General features: G+C 39.8%; 2 protein-coding genes across 2 annotated transcripts in view; one reads left to right on the top strand and one right to left on the bottom strand.

Moving 5' to 3' along the window:
• LOC146399831 (uncharacterized) overlaps positions 1-21,047 on the bottom strand; it is a 250,265-nt gene that overhangs the window by 30,530 nt on the left and 198,688 nt on the right. The gene's annotated exons all lie outside the window — the stretch shown is intronic.
• Positions 967-14,456, top strand: MMP27 (matrix metallopeptidase 27). Its single transcript, XM_013979325.3, is given in 11 exon segments — positions 967-1,125; positions 1,947-2,185; positions 3,548-3,696; positions 3,788-3,916; positions 9,039-9,200; positions 9,381-9,501; positions 10,962-11,092; positions 12,179-12,338; positions 12,868-12,971; positions 14,128-14,345; positions 14,347-14,456. Coding segments are annotated over 11 exon segments (1,536 nt in total). The 5' UTR covers positions 967-1,029; the 3' UTR covers positions 14,374-14,456.

Raw genomic sequence — 21,047 nt, 5'->3', positions numbered from 1 at the left:
AGCATGGAAAGGTTCAAAATATACATTTTTCTTGCACCTTTTCTTAGACTCTCCACCTCCATTTCCCATGGCTGTCCACATATATATTGGCACCAGTCCAGATTTCCTACTGCTCACTTCCGTCGTGGTACCTACTTGCTGGGACCTCCCTCCACACAGGCCCTCTCCCTTCTGCGGGGAAGTCCGCATCCTTCCCATTCTTCAAGACCTGGTGCAAGCCCCACCTGATGAAGCCATTAGGCAGTGATCGCTCTACCTTTCGGCCCTTCTCAGTCTCTAGAATCCTCACTGTGCATTTTGCCACTTGCCTCCATTTGATCTGACCTTAGTGTCTGTATATGTCTAAATTCTCCCACAAGATTGGAATCATATCTTATTCATGCCTGCCTTTATAGTGATAGGCAAATAGAGGTGCTCAGTAAACATTTGATGTTTACCCAGTTAATCAGGATAATCTGATTCCTGAATCAATTGTCTTCTCATGATCCCATGCCTTTTTTTTTTTTTTTTTTGAGGAACAGACAGGGCTTGTTTATTAGAATTCAGGAAGTCTCTGTATCAAGTGGAAGACAATGGATTAAATCATATTCCTGAGAGGAAGCAAAAAAAAAATTACAACTTTGCAAACATAACAGGTAATTTCAACAAAAGATAAAATTTTTTTACAAAGAAAATTATATCTTTATATATATATTTTGGGCTTTAATTCAAAAGAAAATATTCCATAAACACTCAAGAACTTACGTAGGGAAACCTCCAACTTTGCAAGGACAAAATAACATGGAGTCTGACTTCATACTATTTTCTATTCAATAAGGAACAATGACTGTGTTTACTAAACAACTGCAGACTGTGATTGCGAAATCGAGTTAACCTAAGAAAAAAAAAGCATATCATGACACATTTCATGGCAAATGTCCTTTTCTGTTTTTAATTAAATGATAGTACAACCCCATCCATGCCACGTCTCACTATTATTTTCTAAATTCTATGCAAACAGAACAAAGCTTCAGCTGAAGAGAAAGAGGAATGAAGAGCCTTCTCTTTTGGGTCTTACTCACATTTTCTTCTGCAATTCCTACAGACCGAAAGATGGAGAATGAAGAAAACACACAACTGGCTCAGGTACTGTCTCAATAAATGTTATTAATGACTATCAATAAAAATTTCATTTTATTGATTGTCTTGGGACATAAAAAAACAGCTCGTTCCTACCAGAGTCCTAAACTTTCTTATGAGGAGCTGCTTTTCCTTTCCCTGGCTCTAAGAACATCAAGGACCTGTGAAGGGTGGAGAGAGGAGATGGGAGTGGGGGGAAAGGCAGAATTTGCTACGACTTTTAAGCAATGGTTACAAGTGAGGAGACAGAGAGAGAGAAGGAAGGGACAGTGCTGCCGGAATGGAGATTTCCATAAAGGCACTGAAGACCAACCAGGAGGACCCAACAGCAGTTTGGAGCCCCTAACACCAATATATATGAAAAACACATTGCTTTGGAGATTCCCTCAAAATTAGTCCAGTTAATTTGCCATGTTTGGTGAAATTATTTAAATTTGCAAAATGAATAATCCCATCGCTTCTAGAATTTGTTTCAAGGAAACACCAAAAAGAAAGTGACAGTAAAAATATTTAAGACATGTGATTATTTACCATCTAGAAGAAGCTTAGTTCCCTTCTGTGGAAGTCTAGAGTTTTCTGGGATGTGTGGGTTAGCCAGTCCAGTTACACAAAGCTCAACCAGTTCTTGAAAACTAAAAAAAAAAGTGACTGTTATCTTTCCTCTTTGTTTTCTTCCTCTCTTCTTTCATCCCAGGCTCCATCCTTTCCCTTGTTACTTATTTCTGTTTTCCCTCCTATTGCCCCAAAGGACTTCAGACAATAGCATTTTATCCTGAGATAGAGATTAGCTCTCCTGTAGTCTGTGCCTTTTTTTGTCTTTTGGTCAGGCATATCTCAACCAGTTCTACTCTCTTGAAATAGAAGGGAGTCATCTTGTTCAAAGCAAGAACAGGAGTCTCATAGATGGGAAAATTCGTGAAATGCAAGCGTTTTTTGGATTGACAGTGACTGGAAAACTGGACTCAAACACTCTTGAGATCATGAAGATGCCCAGGTGTGGGGTACCTGATGTGGGTCAGTATGGTTACACTCTCCCTGGCTGGAAGAAATACAATCTCACCTACAGGTAATGCTTCTGCAATTTATGCCCCTCCCCTTAAAAGGAACAGGCATATGACCTCCAAGCAACAAAAATAATCATAGTCTGATTTGCCAAGCACTTCCTATGCTCATGGCACTTGATAGATGATGTAGGCACCACTGTTATTACCGCCTTAGACACAGCGAAAGTGAAAAAGCTTCTTTAGCATAGTTTGGGTTACACAGCTCTTCCCAACAGGCTGATCCTGGCAAATTTGCTCTAATCTGTGGCCTCTGCCATGTCCATACAAGCTCAGGACTGGAAGCCCTGCCGTCTGATTAATGACACTTAAAGGTACAAATGAAGTGTGCAGAAGGGAAAATCGGAAGACCGGAGAGCATATCCAGTTCCTGTTAGTGATGTATGGAAATCATACTGTCAAATCTCAGATGGACCCCAGACATCTCAAGGGAAGGGGACTGGCTTATTGGCAGAAAGAGGAAGAGGTATGCCTGTGACCTGAGAGAGAGGCAGTGACCTTGACAAATGTTCTAAGGCCTCCTGGCTGTCCCTAAAGAGTTCTTCTGATAGTTCTTCATTCATCTTATTGAGCCTTGGGATTGAGATAAAAACAGGTTTGGCGGAGTTCCTCGTGGCGCAGTGGTTAACATCCGACTAGGAACCATGAGGTTGCGGGTTCGATCCCTGGCCTTGCTCAGTGGGTTAAGGATCCGGCGTTGCCGTGAGCTGTGGTGTAGGTTGCAGACGCGGCTTGGATCCTGCGTTGCTGTGGCTCTGGCATAGGCTGGTGACAACAGCTCTGATTCGACCCCTAGCCTGGGAACCTCCATATGCCCGCGGGAGTGGCCCAACAAATGCAAAAGACAAAAAAAAAAAAAAAAAAAAAACAGGTTTGGCAAGATAGGGAATATAAACAAAAGGAAGATCTTCTTCCTGAGTAACAAACTCTTTGTGGCTCTCAGGTGAGACTCTTAATATAGGACATAGGCACAAGACTGATTTCCTCAAGCCCTTTGAGAAAATAAACCTCAATTCTTTTTAGAAGATATTTATAAAACAGTCATATACACAACCAACACATCCATGAGATTGATGACCTCCCACTAAATGTCACCTTGGGGAAGTCACTTAACCTCTTTGAGCCTCTTTCGTTGAAGTGTGACAACACTGCCGATTAATAGAGCAGACAAAAGGTTGAATTGTATAGCACAGACAAAAGTACTTGTTTTAAATAGTAAAATATTATACAAATGTATGAATAACACCATATCAAAAGTTAACTGCAGCATATGATCGCTAAGATAGAAATGATTTTTTTCTTTTAGTAGAATGGGTGTTTACATCCATATATAACCTCCAATTGGTATGCTTTTGTACTTTTTTAAGAATCGTAAATTACACTCCAGATATGGCACGAGTTGATGTGGACGAGGCTATCCAAAAAGGCATAGAAGTGTGGAGCAATGTGACTCCACTGACATTCACCAAGATTTCCAAGGGCATTGCAGACATCATGATTGCCTTTAGGACCCGAGGTAAGGTTTTCGACAGAGAAGAAAATATGGCTGTTTTCATCTCAAGAGCTTTGAAGAGGCTGATCTTTTCCCCCCACGAATTGTATCTCAGTCCACGGTCGGTGTCCTCGTTATTTTGATGGCCCCTTGGGAGTCCTCGGCCACGCCTTTCCTCCTGGTCTGGGTCTGGGTGGAGACACTCATTTTGATGAAGATGAAAACTGGACCAAGGATGGAACAGGTGAGTTCAGGTTTCGTTATGAACAAAATTTTATCATTCATAAAAAACCCTAAAAGGAATAGCTTTGCAATTAGTCACTTTTTACTTCCCAATTTCCCCATATTTTTTCATATTCCAGATGACACTGATGGAAGTTGTTCAATATCTATTCAGAAAATCATGTTTTACAGTCCAGAGCTTCTTCATACAACATCCTCCTAAAGCTGCTAATCTTGTTATGATCAGAACATTCTTCCCTTACTCATATATTTATTCATTCATACATCCACAGTGCCTGACAGGCTGCTATGTGTCTGGAACCATGCAAGGTGTTGTACAGACCTCAAAGTTGTACTAGAGAAGTTCTGGCCCTTCAGAAGTTTGTGGATCTTGGGTGGTGGACTTATACCTTAGCTTTGACCCACTCACCACCACACAAGGCAGAATGTGCTGCATGTTGTACCAATGGTAGAAGTCATTTCTAGCCTGAGGATTGAAAGAAGACTCTAGGGAGGTGGTGACTGGTTCTGAGTTAGTGAATGAAGGATGGTGTGTGGGTTTCATGGTCCATAGGAAGTCTATTGATACACATGAACTTCCTCTTCTATCTCTTGACCGTGTGCCAAAGGATTATACCCTGATCTTTATATTTCACCTCTTCCTTCAGACCAAGTAGGTTGATTTTATTCCTCTTCATGGGTGGGCCTCCTGGCACTAAAATAAGAGATATTTTATTACTTGCCAAATAAATTTTTGTTATTGTCAAAACATGTGCATCAAGTGAAGGAGCAGGCTCAGTAGCTTCCCAGGTCCTCCCCACTCTTTTTTTTCTATCATTGACAACAGTCATCTTGGATCTTGTGTCTGGTTTCCAGGGTCCCAGGAAAGCAGAAGCTGTGGCTCTGCTGGTGGGTGGTAGGCAAGGTCACAGTTCAGTCCTGGCCAAAGAATAGTCTGTGGGTTGGCTTTAAAAGTCCTGCAAAACTGAAACTCAACGACCCCAAATGACCCATGGCCACACCTTGTAAAGTCAAAACATATGATGCAATTGTTCTTCCAAAGTTAGTGCTGGCTAGACTTCAGGCACCAGGAGAAGTCTCAGATTGGCTGCTGCCATTGCCAAGTGAGTTAACATCATGGACAAGAAAACAAAGGAGGTAGGGTGACACCATCACTCACGTGACAGTGGAGCTGAATGGACCATGTCTGTATCTCTTGCTTAGACATGTCCCAATATGTCTCTGGATTTGGCCTAAAGGCAGCATGGGCATGTGCAATCAGGCAGTTATAGGAAATATCCCATGCTCACCAGAGTGACTCCCATTGCTCAGCCAAGCTTATTTTCATATCTGGAGGTAGAGATTAGTCTAAGATTTCATTGTCCTTCTATCCTTATTAAATCTGAAATTTAGTAGTAATTACTATTGCCCACACTGCAATGGGACCCCTGCCAAAGGGAATGTGTGGGATAGATTATTAAGATTCCAGAGGGTTCTGGCCCCAAGTTGGCAAAACTTGCTTGAGCAAGGCAGACAATAAGTATAACCCTACACCTAGTTCCAGGTGGATAACCAGCTAACAATACTAAAGTAAGTTAGTTCCAGGTGGATAACCAGCTAACAATACTAAAGTAAGTTTTCTTCTAACTGCTTTATCACATTCCCTCAGGGTTGAAATTGCTGGCCTTGGGGCACACCCATTCGTAAAACTCTTAGCTCACTGACATGGTAGGGGTAATGCCTTCCTGTTCTCTAATAAAAACATAAAGCCTCAGGCAAACGTACCCTCCAATAAAACTGGGATTTTTTTAAATAGAAAATTTGGCAATCATGTATGGTTACCTTCTTTATGAATATGTAGGCTCTCTCTTGGAAAGGGCACAAGAGTCTTAGTGTAAATGCTTAAGAGCAATAGACAATTGGCCTCTGCTAATCCCATTGCTTCCTGGGGCAGGGGCGGAGTTGGGGGACAGTCACTGCCTGGTGAAGTCACAGGGGTTTGAGTACATAGAGAGATTTTCCCGAGAATCTCCCAAAGCAAGGCCAATATCAAGCCTGTATGTGAATGCAAAAGTTCTATGTACACGAACATGCATTAAACAACTGAAACAGGCCTTAGAGGCCACTCCAGATGCAGTGCTGGGATAGGGGGAGAACAATGGTCTGTGGCTTTGCAGCCCCTTCCAGGGCTTCCTACTTACTATCTGAGGGACCCTTGGCAAGTTATTCTTACTCTCCATTTCTTTACCTATAAAGTAAGGATAATAATGGTCTTCTTGAAGGAAGATGACATGTAACCTGTAATAAAGGTGAAAACACCTTGCAAAGTACTTACCCTTAGCAAACATTCAAAAAGTGTTTTACACTGATGCTTGTATTGATGATTATTGATATTGATGATAAGGGAGTTCCCGTTGTGGTGCAGTGGTTAACGAATCCGACTAGGAACCATGAGGTTGCGGGTTCGGTCCCTGCCCTTGCTCAGTGGGTTAACGATCCGGCGTTGCCGTGAGCTGTGGTGTAGGTTGCAGACGTGGCTCGGATCGCGCGTTGCTGTGGCTCTGACGTAGGCCGGTGGCTACAGCTCCGACTCGACCCCTAGCCTGGGAACCTCCATATGCTGCGGGAGCGGCCCAAGAAATAGCAGCAACAACAACAACAACAAAGACAAAAAGACCAAAAAAAAAAAATATATATATATATTGATGATAAGGATGATGTGATGATTACAGTAATTCCAGGAACAGGAAAAAATATTCACAAAAGTACTGATGTACAGTGCACAAATATATCCCCAAGAAGGCAGAGATGTTATCTTTTTTCCTGCAGTATCATATGGCCTATAATATTATTGGCGCATGAGAGATGCTCTACAAATATTTAGGAAGTGAAGTCATTCAACAATTCTTTACTCAACCTCTACTCTGACCCAAGTTCTGTGATAGAAATGGAGTATACAATAGTACTCACAGCATAGACCCTGGCTTTCAGGGGTTTACCATCTAGGGGGCACACACTATCCAATAGTTACTAAAATTAGTATCATCAACATTGGGATAAAGGTTATAGCAATGTAATAGAGGCACATACAAGAAATTCTAAGACAAATACAGAGGTTGGGGTGGAATTGATGGCAACCCCAAGACTTGAAGGCACTGCAGGAACTCCAAAGGCAAACCAGAGTAAGGAGTGTTCTGGACAAAATAACCCAACTAACACAAGGACCAGAATTGTGGTGGAAAGGAAGCCTAACATGATGACTAGGATTCAGATTATAGAGTGTCTCGAGAGCCAGAATAAAAGTTCGAACTTAATTTAGGTGAGCTAAATTTGAATTGTTTTTTTAATGGCTGCACCCATGGCATATGGAAGTTCCTAGGCTAAGGGTCGAATTGGAGCTGCAGCTGTAGCGGCAGGCCTATGCCACTGCCACAGCAACATGGATCCAAGCCATATCTGAGACCTACACCATAGCTTGAGGCAACACCAGCTCCTTAATCCCCTGAACAAGGCTAGGGATCGAACCTACATCCTCACAGAGACTATGTCAGGTCCTTAACCCACTGAGCCCCAATAGGAAATTATCTCATCCCTGTTCAAAAGCACATTTAGTGATTTTGCCAAACACAGGTGGCAGCAAAAAAAGGCCAGAGCAGAAAATCAAGAAAATCCATGAAATAATCCTTTGTTTTATGCAAACATCATTGGATAAGCCTCCATCATGAAAGCCTCAGCCTTTTCCTGGGGATCCATAGGCTTAGTTGCAAGTCCAAGGACAGACTTTTGAGTCTCATACCTACTGACTGAGCTAGCCCATCAGCTACAAAGGACAGTCTTTTATTTATTTAGAACCTTACAGACAATGGGAGAGATAGAGCCTTACAGACAACCTTGCAGAAAGTGCAATTACAACCATGCAGGTAATTCTTCTGTTATAGGTAGATAAGTACAGGGTACCATGGTCTTGTAAGGAGGCACATCTAACCATTCTTTCATCCAAATAAACACCTGGATATCCAGCAATCATTATTAAATACCCACTATCAATAAACAGTTTCGCAGTCACCAGGAACAAAAGATGATTAAAACATGACCCCTAGGGAGTTCCTGTTGAGGCTCACTGGGTTACAAGTCTGACTAGTATCCATGAGGATGTGGGTTCAATTCCTGGCCTCACTCAGTGGGTTAAGGATCCAGCATTGCCTTGAGCTGTGCTGGAGGTTGCAGATGCAGCACCCTGCATTGCTGTGGCTGTGGCTGTAGCCAGCAGCTGCAGCTCCAATTCGACTCCTAGTGGATATGGGGGAAACTTCCATACCACCACAGGTGTGGCCCTAACAAGCAAAAAAAAACAAAAAACAAAAAAAAATCCCTGCACTGAAAGGGTACACATATTTCTTCTACTTATAATCTTCAGAGGTTTTCCATTGGTGTTAGAAATAGACAATGCAGCCTTTTTGGGCAAAGACAGAATTAAGCACTGAGTCTACAGAAACCAAGAGAGGTGTAATTAAGTCATCCTGGATAGGAGTTCGGGGTGGTGGTGGTAAGAGAAGCATCACAAAGGAGCTGACTCTAGAGGAATAAGTAGGATAACTAGGCAAAAGGGGGCAAGGGGGATAACACTCTGGTGGCAGAAGGGATGGAGATATTAAGACACACAGCTTAGAACGAACATGGCATAGATGAAAAATGTGAATGATTCAGTATGGCTAGTTTCAAGGAATATGGTAATAAAATACGGAGGTTGGGAAAGAGCAGCGACTAGATCATGAAGGACCATATTAAGGTATTTGGACTTGATCCAACAGCCAATGGAGAACCTCTGAAGATTATAAGTAGAAGAAATATGATCACATAAAGCAGCCTCAACAACCCCAAACTGGTGTATTATTTTTTTTTAACTCCTATCCATTTCTGAAACACCTGTTTCCTGCCACCTGTTCACTCTGGGTTATACTTCTTCATGGTGTGACTAAGACCAATTATTAGTGTTGAAATATTTCCTACATAAATGATGGCATTTATGTGATAAGAATTATCTGCTGTTAGGCAAGCCTTTTCTTCATTCCCCTCAGTTACTTCCTAATCTCAGATGCAATCATTCCTCTTCTGATTGACTAACATGTTCTGTTTTTGTTAAGGACTCAGCTTGTTTCTTGTGGCTGCTCATGAATTTGGTCATTCACTGGGGCTCTCTCACTCCAATGATCCAACAGCTCTGATGTTCCCAAATTATGTCTCCATGGATCCTAGCAAATACCCACTTTCTCAGGACGATGTCAATGGAATCCAGTCCATCTATGGTGAGCAACATCACAAATCTGAACAAACCTGAACTGAACAGAAACCTTTCCAGGAAGGGAGTTGAGAAAATCACTTCTTGAAATATTATCATGAAGAAAACATTCCCTTGGGTAAGATCCTTCTGTAGGTATTTCCACATGCCTTCTTTACTCACTGCGGTATTTCTTTTCCCATGAAAGGACGTCAACCTACAGGACCCGCTAAGTCAAAGGAACCCACTGTACCCCATGCCTGTGACCCTGACTTGACTTTTGATGCTATCACCACTTTCCGCAGAGAAGTAATGTTCTTTAAAGGCAGGTAAACCCATTCCCTTAAACACCCAAACTTCCTATGAAGATTTTTCTTCTCACAAGATTTGGGGATAAGAGAGTTGTGGGGATAGCGAATATGTGTGCATTTACTGTTCATTTTATAATTGTCCAAATTGTTTGAATGTTTTACTCTATGCATGTATTTCTTACTTGTCTGATTAATTTTTAATTTTTAAAAGCAAAATTTTAAATTGCCATTGAAGCATGATCTATTTTCAGTAACTTCCTAGATAAAATAATATACCAACCCTGATGGTATGTTGGAGTTGGTTTATACCATTTCTTTTTATTAATGATTTTTATTTTTTTCCCTTATAGTTGGTTTACAGTGTTCTGTCAATTTCTATGGCACAGCAAAGTGACCCAGTCACATATATATACATTCCTTTTCTCACATTATCCTCCAGCATGTTCCATCATACATGACTAGATATAGTTCCCTGTGCTATACAGCAGAATCACATTGCTTATCTACTCCAGATGCAATAATTGCTAAATTTTTAAGAATTTTCAAAACCAGTTCACATCATTTTGGTAGCTTGAAACTGGCCATGGTTGGAATCATGATGACCCTAGAAATCATCAAAAGGATAAAAATTAGGTCCTTTACCTAACTAGAGAGCCAGTTATTAAATACACATCAATAGGCCATTCCTTAATGTTGCATCAATGGAGTATTAGCTTTGCTAGGAAATCTCTTTTCTCAATGTGAATAATATACTGTACTTAACTGGCAACATGGTGTGTCAGTTATGTCTACCATGTCCACATTTTAAGAACAAAGTATCAGGACGTACATCATCTGATAAGGATATAGGGACAACAGGAAAGAATATTTGAAATTAGCCTCCTTCTACCCACAACTGTCTAGCACTGTAATGACATGCTGTCCTTGCAATGCTCCAAACAGCAGAGGCCAAAGCCTACTTCTCAGGGATGGGTTGCCAGAAGGAGAATGGACTCTCAGGAATTTTCAAGTCTCACTCATAGACTCAGCACTTTACATCCAGAAGGGAAATATGAGGAAGTATTTGGCCATACCAATAATAACATTTCTTCATTCTAGTAAGCATCAGTACCAATTAATTCTTAGAATTATTGATGTTGTCTTAGAGCATTGGGAATTGCTGCTTTGGCAAAAATGAAGGCATTGAGAACTATTTATGAGCTTTCCATGGGTATTTTGCTACTCTAAGTGCTGCAAAGAGTGGGCACAAAGGCATGTCCTGACCTTGGAAGTCCAAAGGGTAGAACTGAACTCACCACCACCTAAATGTGCTGAGAAAAATTATGTCAATGCTCTAAATTGTTTGAGGATGACACCAACCAGTTACCTCAGGACAAGTCTCTAAGTTTGCAGTGTTTTCATTGAAATAGATATAAATAGGGTATATGTAAAGTATGGGGGTTTTTGTTATTTTTTTATTTTGTTTTTGTCTAACACAGGCACCTGTGGAGGATCTATTATGATATCACCAATATTGAATTTGAACTAATCTCTACATTCTGGCCATCTCTGCCAGCTGATATTCAAGCAGCATATGAGAACCCAAAAGATAAGATTCTGGTATTTAAAGGTAACTTTGCCCCATCATGACTCCTCTTCTCCCTCTGGATGCCTGATCCTGTCAGTGCATATTTCCATGCAAGTAATATAATCTTCATGCATAAGCCAAAAGGACATGGCTTCTCTCCTGACCTTAGGTTATTATCATAAAGAATAACTATCCAAGGGTTCTCTGTGGTTGCGAAGATAAGCATCAATGTAGTTGCACAGGAGCCAAAAGAAACCTGTATGACAAAAACTAAAAAGTATTTTTTCTGCCAAATAAAGGTAACCTATCTCTCCTCTATATTCCCTTTTTACTAGGGGCCAGAGTTGGTAAATATGAATATAAGATGCTTTAAATTTCAGATAAACAAGAAATAAGTTTTAGTATATCTCTTTCAGTATTTTGGATATACCAAAAATTAGTCATTACTTATTTGAAATTCAGATTTAACTGATATCTTGTACTTAACCAAGCAAACCCTGTTTTTTATACAGATTCCATCAGATCACTTGCCTTTGAGAACACTGAAGTTTAGGAGAACACGTACAAATATACTTGACTTTTAAGTTTTAGAAAGGCAATCAATACAATAAACCCAGTTGACTTGAGTATGCGCATAATTTTTTGTTTTATTTTAATTTTTTATTAGCATATTTACAGTGTTGTGTCAATTTTGCTGTACAGTACAGTAACCCAGTCATATATACATATATGTGTATATATGTGTGTGTGTGTGTGTGTGTGTTCATATATACACACACACACATTCTTTTTCTATATTATCTTCCATCATGGTCTATCCCAAGAGACTGGATATAGTTCCCTGTACTATACAGTAGGACCTCATTGCTTATCTATGCTAAATGTAATAGTTTGCATCTACCAATCCAGTATGAACACTATTAACTATAGGTATACAGTATTTGTGTGATATTAATGATATAAACAGCTAAAGAAAATGGTAAGAATAAATGGAGATATAAGGTTACTAAATCTCTGAGCATTGAACCTGAAAGGAACTAGGCAATCTAATTATTTTCAAACTTCTTAAGACACCTCTTTCTCCCTTTATAAAATACATCAGAAGATAATCACTTTCTCTCTTCCCAGATGATAACTTCTGGATGATCAGAGGATATGCTGTCTTGCCAGATTATCCCAAATCCATCCGTACATTAGGCTTTCCAAGACAGGTAAAGAAAATTGATGCAGCTGTCTGTGACCACAACACAAGAAAAACCTACTTCTTTGTGGGTATTTGGTGCTGGAGGTAAGTTTACAGACAACTGACCCTTCATTTTATGCTGAAGAAAAATATCTACATAACATCTCTTTAACATGGACCAAAATAAAACCAATCTACAGTCTTCCTAAAGTGTCATGTTGAAGGCAGTCTCAGGTGCAGTCATTCACCAAGCAAAAGAATGTTTAAATCAGTTCAAAGATCTGTCTCCAACTTAAAAAAATAAAGATAAAATCATAAAGCTGATGTTGCCAACCAAACTGCCAATGACAAAACATAACCAGTAAAAATCTTTGAAACTCCAAGCCTTAACTACTCCTTAGAATAGCATCAATCTGACAAATTATGTGGATTTTCCCCTTCATAATCTCACTTTCAATATACTATAAATTATTTAACTAAACATAATCTTTGTCATTTTTTAATTGATCCAACAAGTTTTCTTCTACTTGGATTACTTTTTTTTCCCTATATCCTTGCTTGACTCCAAGTAGGGAAGTAGATAAATCAAGCTCCCCAAAGGTCCCCTGAAAACCTTTCAAATCCATGTCTCCAGGTATGATGAAGTGACCCAAACCATGGACAAAGGGTATCCACGGAGGGTGGTGAAATATTTCCCAGGGATTGGTCTCCGAGTTGATGCCGCTTTCCAACACAAAGGTAAGCATCATGCCTGGCTATTAAGAGACTAGAAAGACTTTCCTATAAAAAGGACAGCATGAACTTAAATGTTTCCATATTAATGTTATTTAACCATTCTGGAGTACATGTTACAATAAACTTTAATGTGCAGGCATTATCAAAAACTGAGTTGTAGAGTTCCCACTGTGGCCCAGCAGAAACAAACCCTATTAGTACCCATGAGGTTGCAGGTTCCATCCCTGATCCCAATCAGTAGGTTAATGATCCAGTGCTGCCGTGAGCTGTGTTGTAGGTCTAAGACATGGCTCAGATCCCACGTTGATTCAACTCCTAGCCTAGGAACATTCATATGCCACACCTGCCCCCATTAAAAAAGAATGAATTGTGAATCCTGAATTATATTCTCTGTTACACTATTTCAAAACTATGCAAAAGGTACGAAAATTTGTTATTATTGATCCAAGGTACCCACTGAAAGATAATCCCCTGAAGAGTTTAAAGTGAGAGAAATGAAAAAGCCCATGAAATGAACAGTGATTCTCAAACCATAACATACTTATTTAATACGCATAGTTTGGAGTTTGAAACTACAAATTCTAGAATTTCTGAGGCAATAGAAATGTAGGCAAGATTCAGGAATCTACAATCTTAAGTGAACCTCAGGCAGTTTAATGTCCAGCTACCATATCTTCAAAGACAACGAGCTGGACCGTGGAGAAAGCAGGAGTCAAAAAACGTTTTTAATTAACACCATTTTTTATTCTAGTGAAATTTAACATGGAACCTCAAAATCTAAAACCGATAAAGCAAAACAACTCTAGGAAAAGGAGGATTTAGAGCCCAAGGCTATACTCACAGGGGGCCTCTTTCTCCCCACCTCACTGAGACAATTTTTTTAAATGTGGTTTGAGATCTCTGGCATAAACCACAGTCTGACTAGAAAGGTAGTAAGCCCCTGGAAATTTATATTTTACCTTGGCTTTTTCCTCAGGGAAATAAAAATTATATTTCCCGTGTAACAGGGTGAAATAAAATGTATCTATACAGTTACATGTTTCTTTTCTTTCCATATAATGTTCAATTATTTTCTTCTATATTCATAAAATTTAAAAGTGTGGAACCATTTCATAGTTGTGCAAGATAACTAATTATGATTTTCTCTCTCTCTTTCCAGGATTCTTCTATTTCTTCCGTAGATCAAAGCAATTTGAATATGACCCTAAGACAAAGAACATTACCCGAATGATGAAAACCAATACCTGGTTTCAGTGTAGAGAACCATTAAATTCATCATCTGATTTTACTATCAATGAGGAAAAAGAACATTCAGGAGGAGTGGAGTTGATTTATCACAAGAATTTAAACTTGCTTATTTTCAGTATTGTTCATGTGCTTAAAAAAAATCTATAGTTATCAATAAAGTCATAGACCTAAAATAAAACCTGAAGGGGACTTTTAATCTGAACTCTGCCTCAAAGAAGAATAAAACTATTATTTAACATCAAGTTGCCAGTCCTAGTTCTAAATATCTATCAGATGAAGAGTCAACAGCTATTTTGAGCTGCCTGATTCTTTTTACAGGAAGTTAGGTATCAACAAAACTCTCCCTGTACTTTAAACATATTTTTTGCTTTGTAGGCTTGAAGAAGTAAGCCATGTGTCTTATAATAACAAAATACTGAGAACATGTATTAAACCAGCCTTTAGCATTCTATTTTGTCTGGAACTTTGGAGTTGGAAAGACTCAATAAACTGCATCCCTCATACCTACCCATGTTCTGAATCCATTGAGAAATAGCATACAGTTTAAAGAGTAAAATACCACCTGTATTACTGAAAAGCTTATATTGGAGAAAGTATCTGGGGACAAGCAAGCTTCCTAATACCAAATTTTAGAGTGAGACTTACTTACAAGTCATGGGAGGGCTGCCTAAAGACTGTGTGGAGCCTAAAAAGAAGGAAACAGAATGGAGCTACATGTGTCTCACTTCAGTTCTCAAATCCGCTAATCAACATAAGTTATTCTATCACCCAAAGAGAGACATGAGAGCCTAGAGAGATGCAGCAAGTGTCACACTAAAGATGACCCCCGCCCAATAATTAAGATACCAGCAGAAGTAGGAAATTAGTGTTCCCTCCAACCCTCCCCCAAGCATAGACCAGTGCATTGAACCAATCCTCAGAAAATTTAAAAGCAAGTTTTGTGCACACTGATCTCATGTAGAAGAAACGTGATTTCTTCCCTGTATTTGAGTATGTGGGTTGCCTTAGCTTAAATCTAGTTAGAAAGTCCCTGTCCTCTTTGTTATACCATGTATTTGTTGAGTTTCTAGATTCTTATAGTTAAGTTTTGCCTTTACACATTGAAAGTTAAATGCTTAGCAAAGCTCTACATAAAGATGGGAGATTGTCAGTTGAACTTGATTCTGATTAGATGATAGATTGAGTTGGTGTCAAATGATAGAAAATAAGCAGAGAAAATCTCAGGCATTCCACCCACACATTTTTCCTTGAGTTCAGTATTACCAGAGTCCTAAAAGAAATGGACATAGAAAAGAGTGGTTGCATATTTGAAACAGAAAGTAAATTTTAAGTGCAGCTTAATACCTAGCATGTAGGAGATAGTAGGTTATTCTTTGCAAAAAAAAAAAAAATAGTTCTGGAATAATCAATATCCAAACACATTAAAAAAAAAAACCCTCAATTCTTAACTCACAGTGTTCACCAAAATTAATTAAAAATAGGCCATAGACTTCTAAATAGAAAAATTAAAACTATAAAGCTTCTAGAAGAAAAAAATTTTTAATATTGTGGACTTGAATTAAGCAAAGATTTTTAGAAGTACATAAAAAGTGTGAAGCATAAAAGAAAAAAAACGATGAATTAAACATTAACATTTAAAGCCTTTGCTTTTCAAAAAAATATTAAAAGGATGAAAAGCCACACACTGGAAGAAAATATTTTCAAAATCTATATCTAATAAAGGACTTCTATCCTAAATACATAAAGAATTCTTATAATCAAGAATAAGAGAGGGAGTTCCCATTATGACGCAGTGGATACAAATATGACTAGTATCCATGAGGATGCAGGTTTGATCCCTGGCCTCAATCAGTGGATTGGGGATCCAGCATTGCCATGAGCTGTGCAGTAGGTTGCAGACACAGCTCAGATCTTGCATTGCTGTGGCTGTGGTGTAGGCTGGCAGCTGTAGCTCCAATTCGACCCCTAGCCGGGGAACCTCCATATGCCACAAGTGCAGCCCTAAAAAAAAAAAAAAAAAAAAAAAGAATAGGAAGACAGGAAGACAAACTGTTCAGTTTTTTAAATGACTGAGATATCTGCTATATGAGTAGCAAATAAACACATGAAAAGATATTCAACATCTTAACCATTTAGCAAAATGTTAATTAAAACCATAATGAAATACTATTACATCCCCACCAGAATGGTTAAAATTTAAACGACTGAAGATACCAAATGTTGACAAGATGCAGAATAACTGGAATTCAGAGTGTCGGTGAGAGTGAGAAATGATACGGCCATTCTGAAAAAGTTTGGCTCTTTCTTTTAAAGTTAAATTTACGCTAACAATGAGAGCCAATGACCTGCTCCTAAATGTTTATCCAAGAAAAATGAAAACATGCTGACATAACTGGTTATATTCAAATGTTCATGGTAGCTTTGTTTATGGTAGTGGAAACCTGGAAACAACCCAAATATCTATAAATTGATGAATGGATAAACAAACTGTGATATGTCCAAACAGTGGAAAATTACTTAGCCAAATAAAGCAACAAATGAATCATACATGCAACCATATGAATGCATCTCAAAAGCCTAATGGTAAACAAAAGAATACAAACACAAAAAACCACATCATATGATTTCATTTATATGGAAAATTAAAAAAGGCAAAACTACAGTGACAGAAAACAGATTGCTGATTTCCAGGGGCTGAAAGTAGAGAAAGGGACTGACCTCAAAGGAGTATACATGATGGAAAGGTTCTGTATCATGACTGTGGTGGTCATGACACCACTGGATATATTTTTTAAGCCTGTACACCTAAAATTAGTGAATTCTATTATTTATTAATTCTACTTCGACATTGCTTTTTAAGAAAAGTAGTGCAGCTTAATACCTAACATTATATAGATTCTCAAATATTGGTCAGGCTTGTTTTGTTTCCTTACATCTATTCTGAGTTTTGTGGCATAAACACCCATGATGTAATTTGGAGAACATCTGAAATTACGCTCAGATTTGCTTATGGGCAGTTACTTTCTCCTTGACTTTCAAGGGGAAAAAAATGATACAATTATTTTTAAAATCCTATTTTTGGAATTCCTGTTATGGCTCAGCGGTAACAAACCCAAAAGTATCCATGAGGACATGGGTTCTATCCCTGGCCTTGCTCAGTGGGTTAAGGATCTGGCGTTGTTGTGAGCTGTGGTATAGGTTGCAGACATGACTCAGATCCCATGTTGCTATGGCTGTAGTGCAGGCCAGCCGCTGCAGCTCTGATTGAACCCCTAGTCTGGGAGCGTCCCTATGCTATGGGTACAGCCCTAAAAATAAAAAAATAAAAAAAATCCTATTTTCAACCCAGTGCAATATCTAGAAACACAGTTTTCCAAGGAATCTATGTTGACTATTACAGCCTTATTAAAAGATTTATAAGTATAACCTAGAGGTTGAGAGATATCATCCATCCTTCGAAATTTAAATGAACTAGACTTGGAAAATCCCATGGGGTTTTCTAAGTCCCTCGACCAAGCGAGAAGGGAAAAGCATTCTTATTTTTAATGTCCTTTAGCCAACATGGCCTCCAGTTATCTTGCCAGTTACTTCTTCCCTAGACTCTAGCCTCCTGCTCCTCAGTCTAATCCCCTCCTTGATTTGCCCTTTATGTGGAACCCAAGTTTCTCCTTATTTAATTACGTTTCTTTTTATTTTGTATTTCTCTTTATGGCTACACCTATGTTATATGGAAATTCCTAGGCTGGGGGTCAAATCGGAGCTGCAGCTGCTGACCTATACCACAGCCACAGCAAAACCAGATCCAAGTCCCATCTGCAACCTATGCTGCAGTTTGCAGCAATGCAGGATCCTTAACCCACTGAGGGAAGCCAGGGATCAAACCCACATCCTCACAGACACTATGTCTCTTCTTAACCCACTGAAGAGCAGGAACTCCATGTTTCTTTTTAAATCAGTCTCAATTATTCAATGTATGTTTATTTAATGCCTGCTATATGTCAGATGCACTCTCTGTTGAGGCGTACTCTTTCATTCAAATATTTATGGAGGGACCACTATGTGCCAGGCCCTATTTTGGGAGCCAGGGATAATAGCAAACAAAACAGCAAAGCCCCTGCCTTCATGGACCCTATATTCCAGTCAAAGAAGAGAAACGACAAATAAAAGTAACCATGTCAAGGACAATAAATGCTGAGGAAAAGCAGAGCGCAGATTGTGCCAATGCTTTGCCTTGGAGTTGGTTCCTCTGTTCAGAACAAGGTGGTGGGTGTTGCCCCCTGCAGGCCTCAGTGTTAGCCCAGGTCTGAGTGAGTTCTATGCACTGAGAGAGCCCAGAACACAGAGAGGGAAAGAAGCCAGCATCTGGGTTGGTGGCTATCTCCCAAGGGCTCCAGTTTGGACACAACCACTGTGTTGCCTGCCCCAGTCAGGTGACGTGGGTGGCTTTCTCCCACCTTCAGGGGGTGGGAAACCAGGGCTAGCAATCCCCTACTGCTTCTCATTCCTGGGTTGCTTCTTTGTCTCCTATGGCTTCTCAGTCATCATTCACAGAACTAATTTTCTGCATTAAATCACTCCTGTTTCAAATACTCAGAGTGATTTCTATTTTCCAGTTAACACTCGGTACTGAGTGAAGGGATAGTGTGGCAGACGTGGGGTGTTTAGAGGAGAATTACACAGAGCTCTTAAGGAAGACCTGAGACCTACCTCTTACCTCTGAAGGAAGTGAGCAAGCAAACCATCCTGGGGAACAGAGGCGCCCCAGGAGGAAGGTTGGGGCAAAGGCCTTGGGGCTTAGCTGCAGAACAATGAGTTTCCCATGACCAGGGAAAATTGGGGTAAGAGTGGAGGGAGGAGAGGGCAGATGAAGTTGGAAAAGAGGCGGGGGGGCAGAAAAGACCTGAGATTCTAGAGAGACTAAAGATGAGAAGCAACATTATTATATGACTTGTATTTTAAAAGAATCACTGGCTGCTCTGAGGACAGTAAACTATAGGAGCAAAAGAGCAAAACCAGGAGGTACACACCTGCCACCACAGGTGATGGTGGGAACCATGAGAAGAGCCTGAGGGCGTTTTTTGGAGGTGGGAGGACAGCTCTTGCTGATTGACTGGATGACGGGTATGATAAGGAGAGAGGAGTCAAACCTAACCCAACTTTGTTTTCTGAACAACTGGCAGAATGGAGCATCCCCTCCCTGAGGTGATCAAGTCTGGGGGAAGAACAGCTCCGAGGAGGAAATCACCACGTTGACTGCAGGATGCATAGGTCTGAGGTTGGGAGGAGAGCCTGAGCATGGGGGCAGGAGGCATATCTGGGGGTTACTGGGCAGAGACACAGGCTTGGATTAGGTCACCCAGCCAGTGACCCAAATAAAGACAAGATGAAACTGAGAATTGATCCCTAGTCATTGACAAATTAAACATAAACTCTGCTATGCATTTTAGGTACATGGGCACCTTCTTCCTGTTAGGTGTTCATTAATGTGCATGTCAACAATGTATGTGTGCATATACAAGTGAACATATATCTCATACTTTTTAATCAATGTGGAAAAATATATGAAATGAGATAGTTTCCATCATGCCATCTTAAGGAAAGACCTATCGTCTGAAGTGTAGGAGAACTCTGCTTCACCTCCTCGCTAAATGTCAGCAAGTTGAGTTGCTGGCCTTGAGGGCTGTTAAGACTTTATTTATTTTTGTCTTTTTAGGGCTGCACCAGTGCCAGATGGACGTTCCCAGGCTGGGGGTCAAATCAGAGCTGTAGCCACCAGCCTATGCCACAGTAACTCCAGATCCAAGCCACGACTAAGACCTTCACCATAGCTCATGGCAACACCGGATCCTCAACCCACTGAGTAAGGCCAGGGATCGAATCTGCATCCTCACGGATACTCGTGAGAGTCAATTCCACTGAGCCACGATGGAAACTCCAAGACTTTATTTTAATAAACATTATAAACACTGACATTTTTTTCATTTTCTAGAAGAATGCAACCTATTTTAAGAAACAACAAAAAGAATAAATTCAAGCATTTAAAATTAAAGGCAATGATTCTCTAAAAACATCTCCCTTGACTATTTTCCACCTCAGTTACTTCTCTCAGACCTAACTCCTGGTGGCAAGAACAGTGCATTCTCAGAATGGAACACATACCCTGTTTGAAACAGATGCTCAAGTGGAAAATGAGCTCTACATTATAAGTCCTTATCTTCACTGTTAAAGATAGTTCATCTGCAAGCAAGTTCTATAAGGACTTTAAATAATCACAGTAATAGTAACCATTTATCAAACATAATGATTCTAGTTACTTTATGGTATCTCACTTATCCTCTTAACAATCCTGTAACGATGGGTATTGTTTCATTTTATAAATGAAGAAATTGGTTTTAGAGTATTTTTCTTGCCCAAGGTCACATGATAAATGTCAGAATCCAAATTCTGTCTCATTTAATCACATTTCCAATATTCTCATGGAATACGAATTTCTAACAGTCTATTATGTCCCATACTCACCACCACTCAAAACAAAACAAAACAAAACTCCCTTGGGCACATTTTCTGTTTACCTTAAGAACCTGATCCTCCTACTCACCCACCCCCACCCCCCACCACATGGCAGTAGCACCCAGAAGCTCCACTGCAACATGTTTCTGGTTCTTCTGCAATATGTTTCACCAAAGTTCTGATTTCATGATTGCTGCGGTCTCTTTTCTCAATGTGTGTAAAGAAAAAGGAAGGAACAGAGTACATTCGCCATTAAGCAATTTGACAACACAGAAAGCAGCGACCAAAGACAGTAACTCAGGTTATGCTTAACCCAATGGT

Source organism: Sus scrofa, chromosome 9, assembly GCF_054392235.1.
Source record: "Sus scrofa isolate SSC_HxYL_T2T_F1_AM1 chromosome 9, Sscrofa_HxYL_maternal_Yorkshire_Landrace_v2.0, whole genome shotgun sequence".
Classification (NCBI taxonomy): domain Eukaryota; kingdom Metazoa; phylum Chordata; class Mammalia; order Artiodactyla; family Suidae; genus Sus; species Sus scrofa.
The sequence above is the reverse complement of the archived record's forward strand: the minus strand, read 5'-3'. Positions and strand labels throughout refer to the sequence as shown.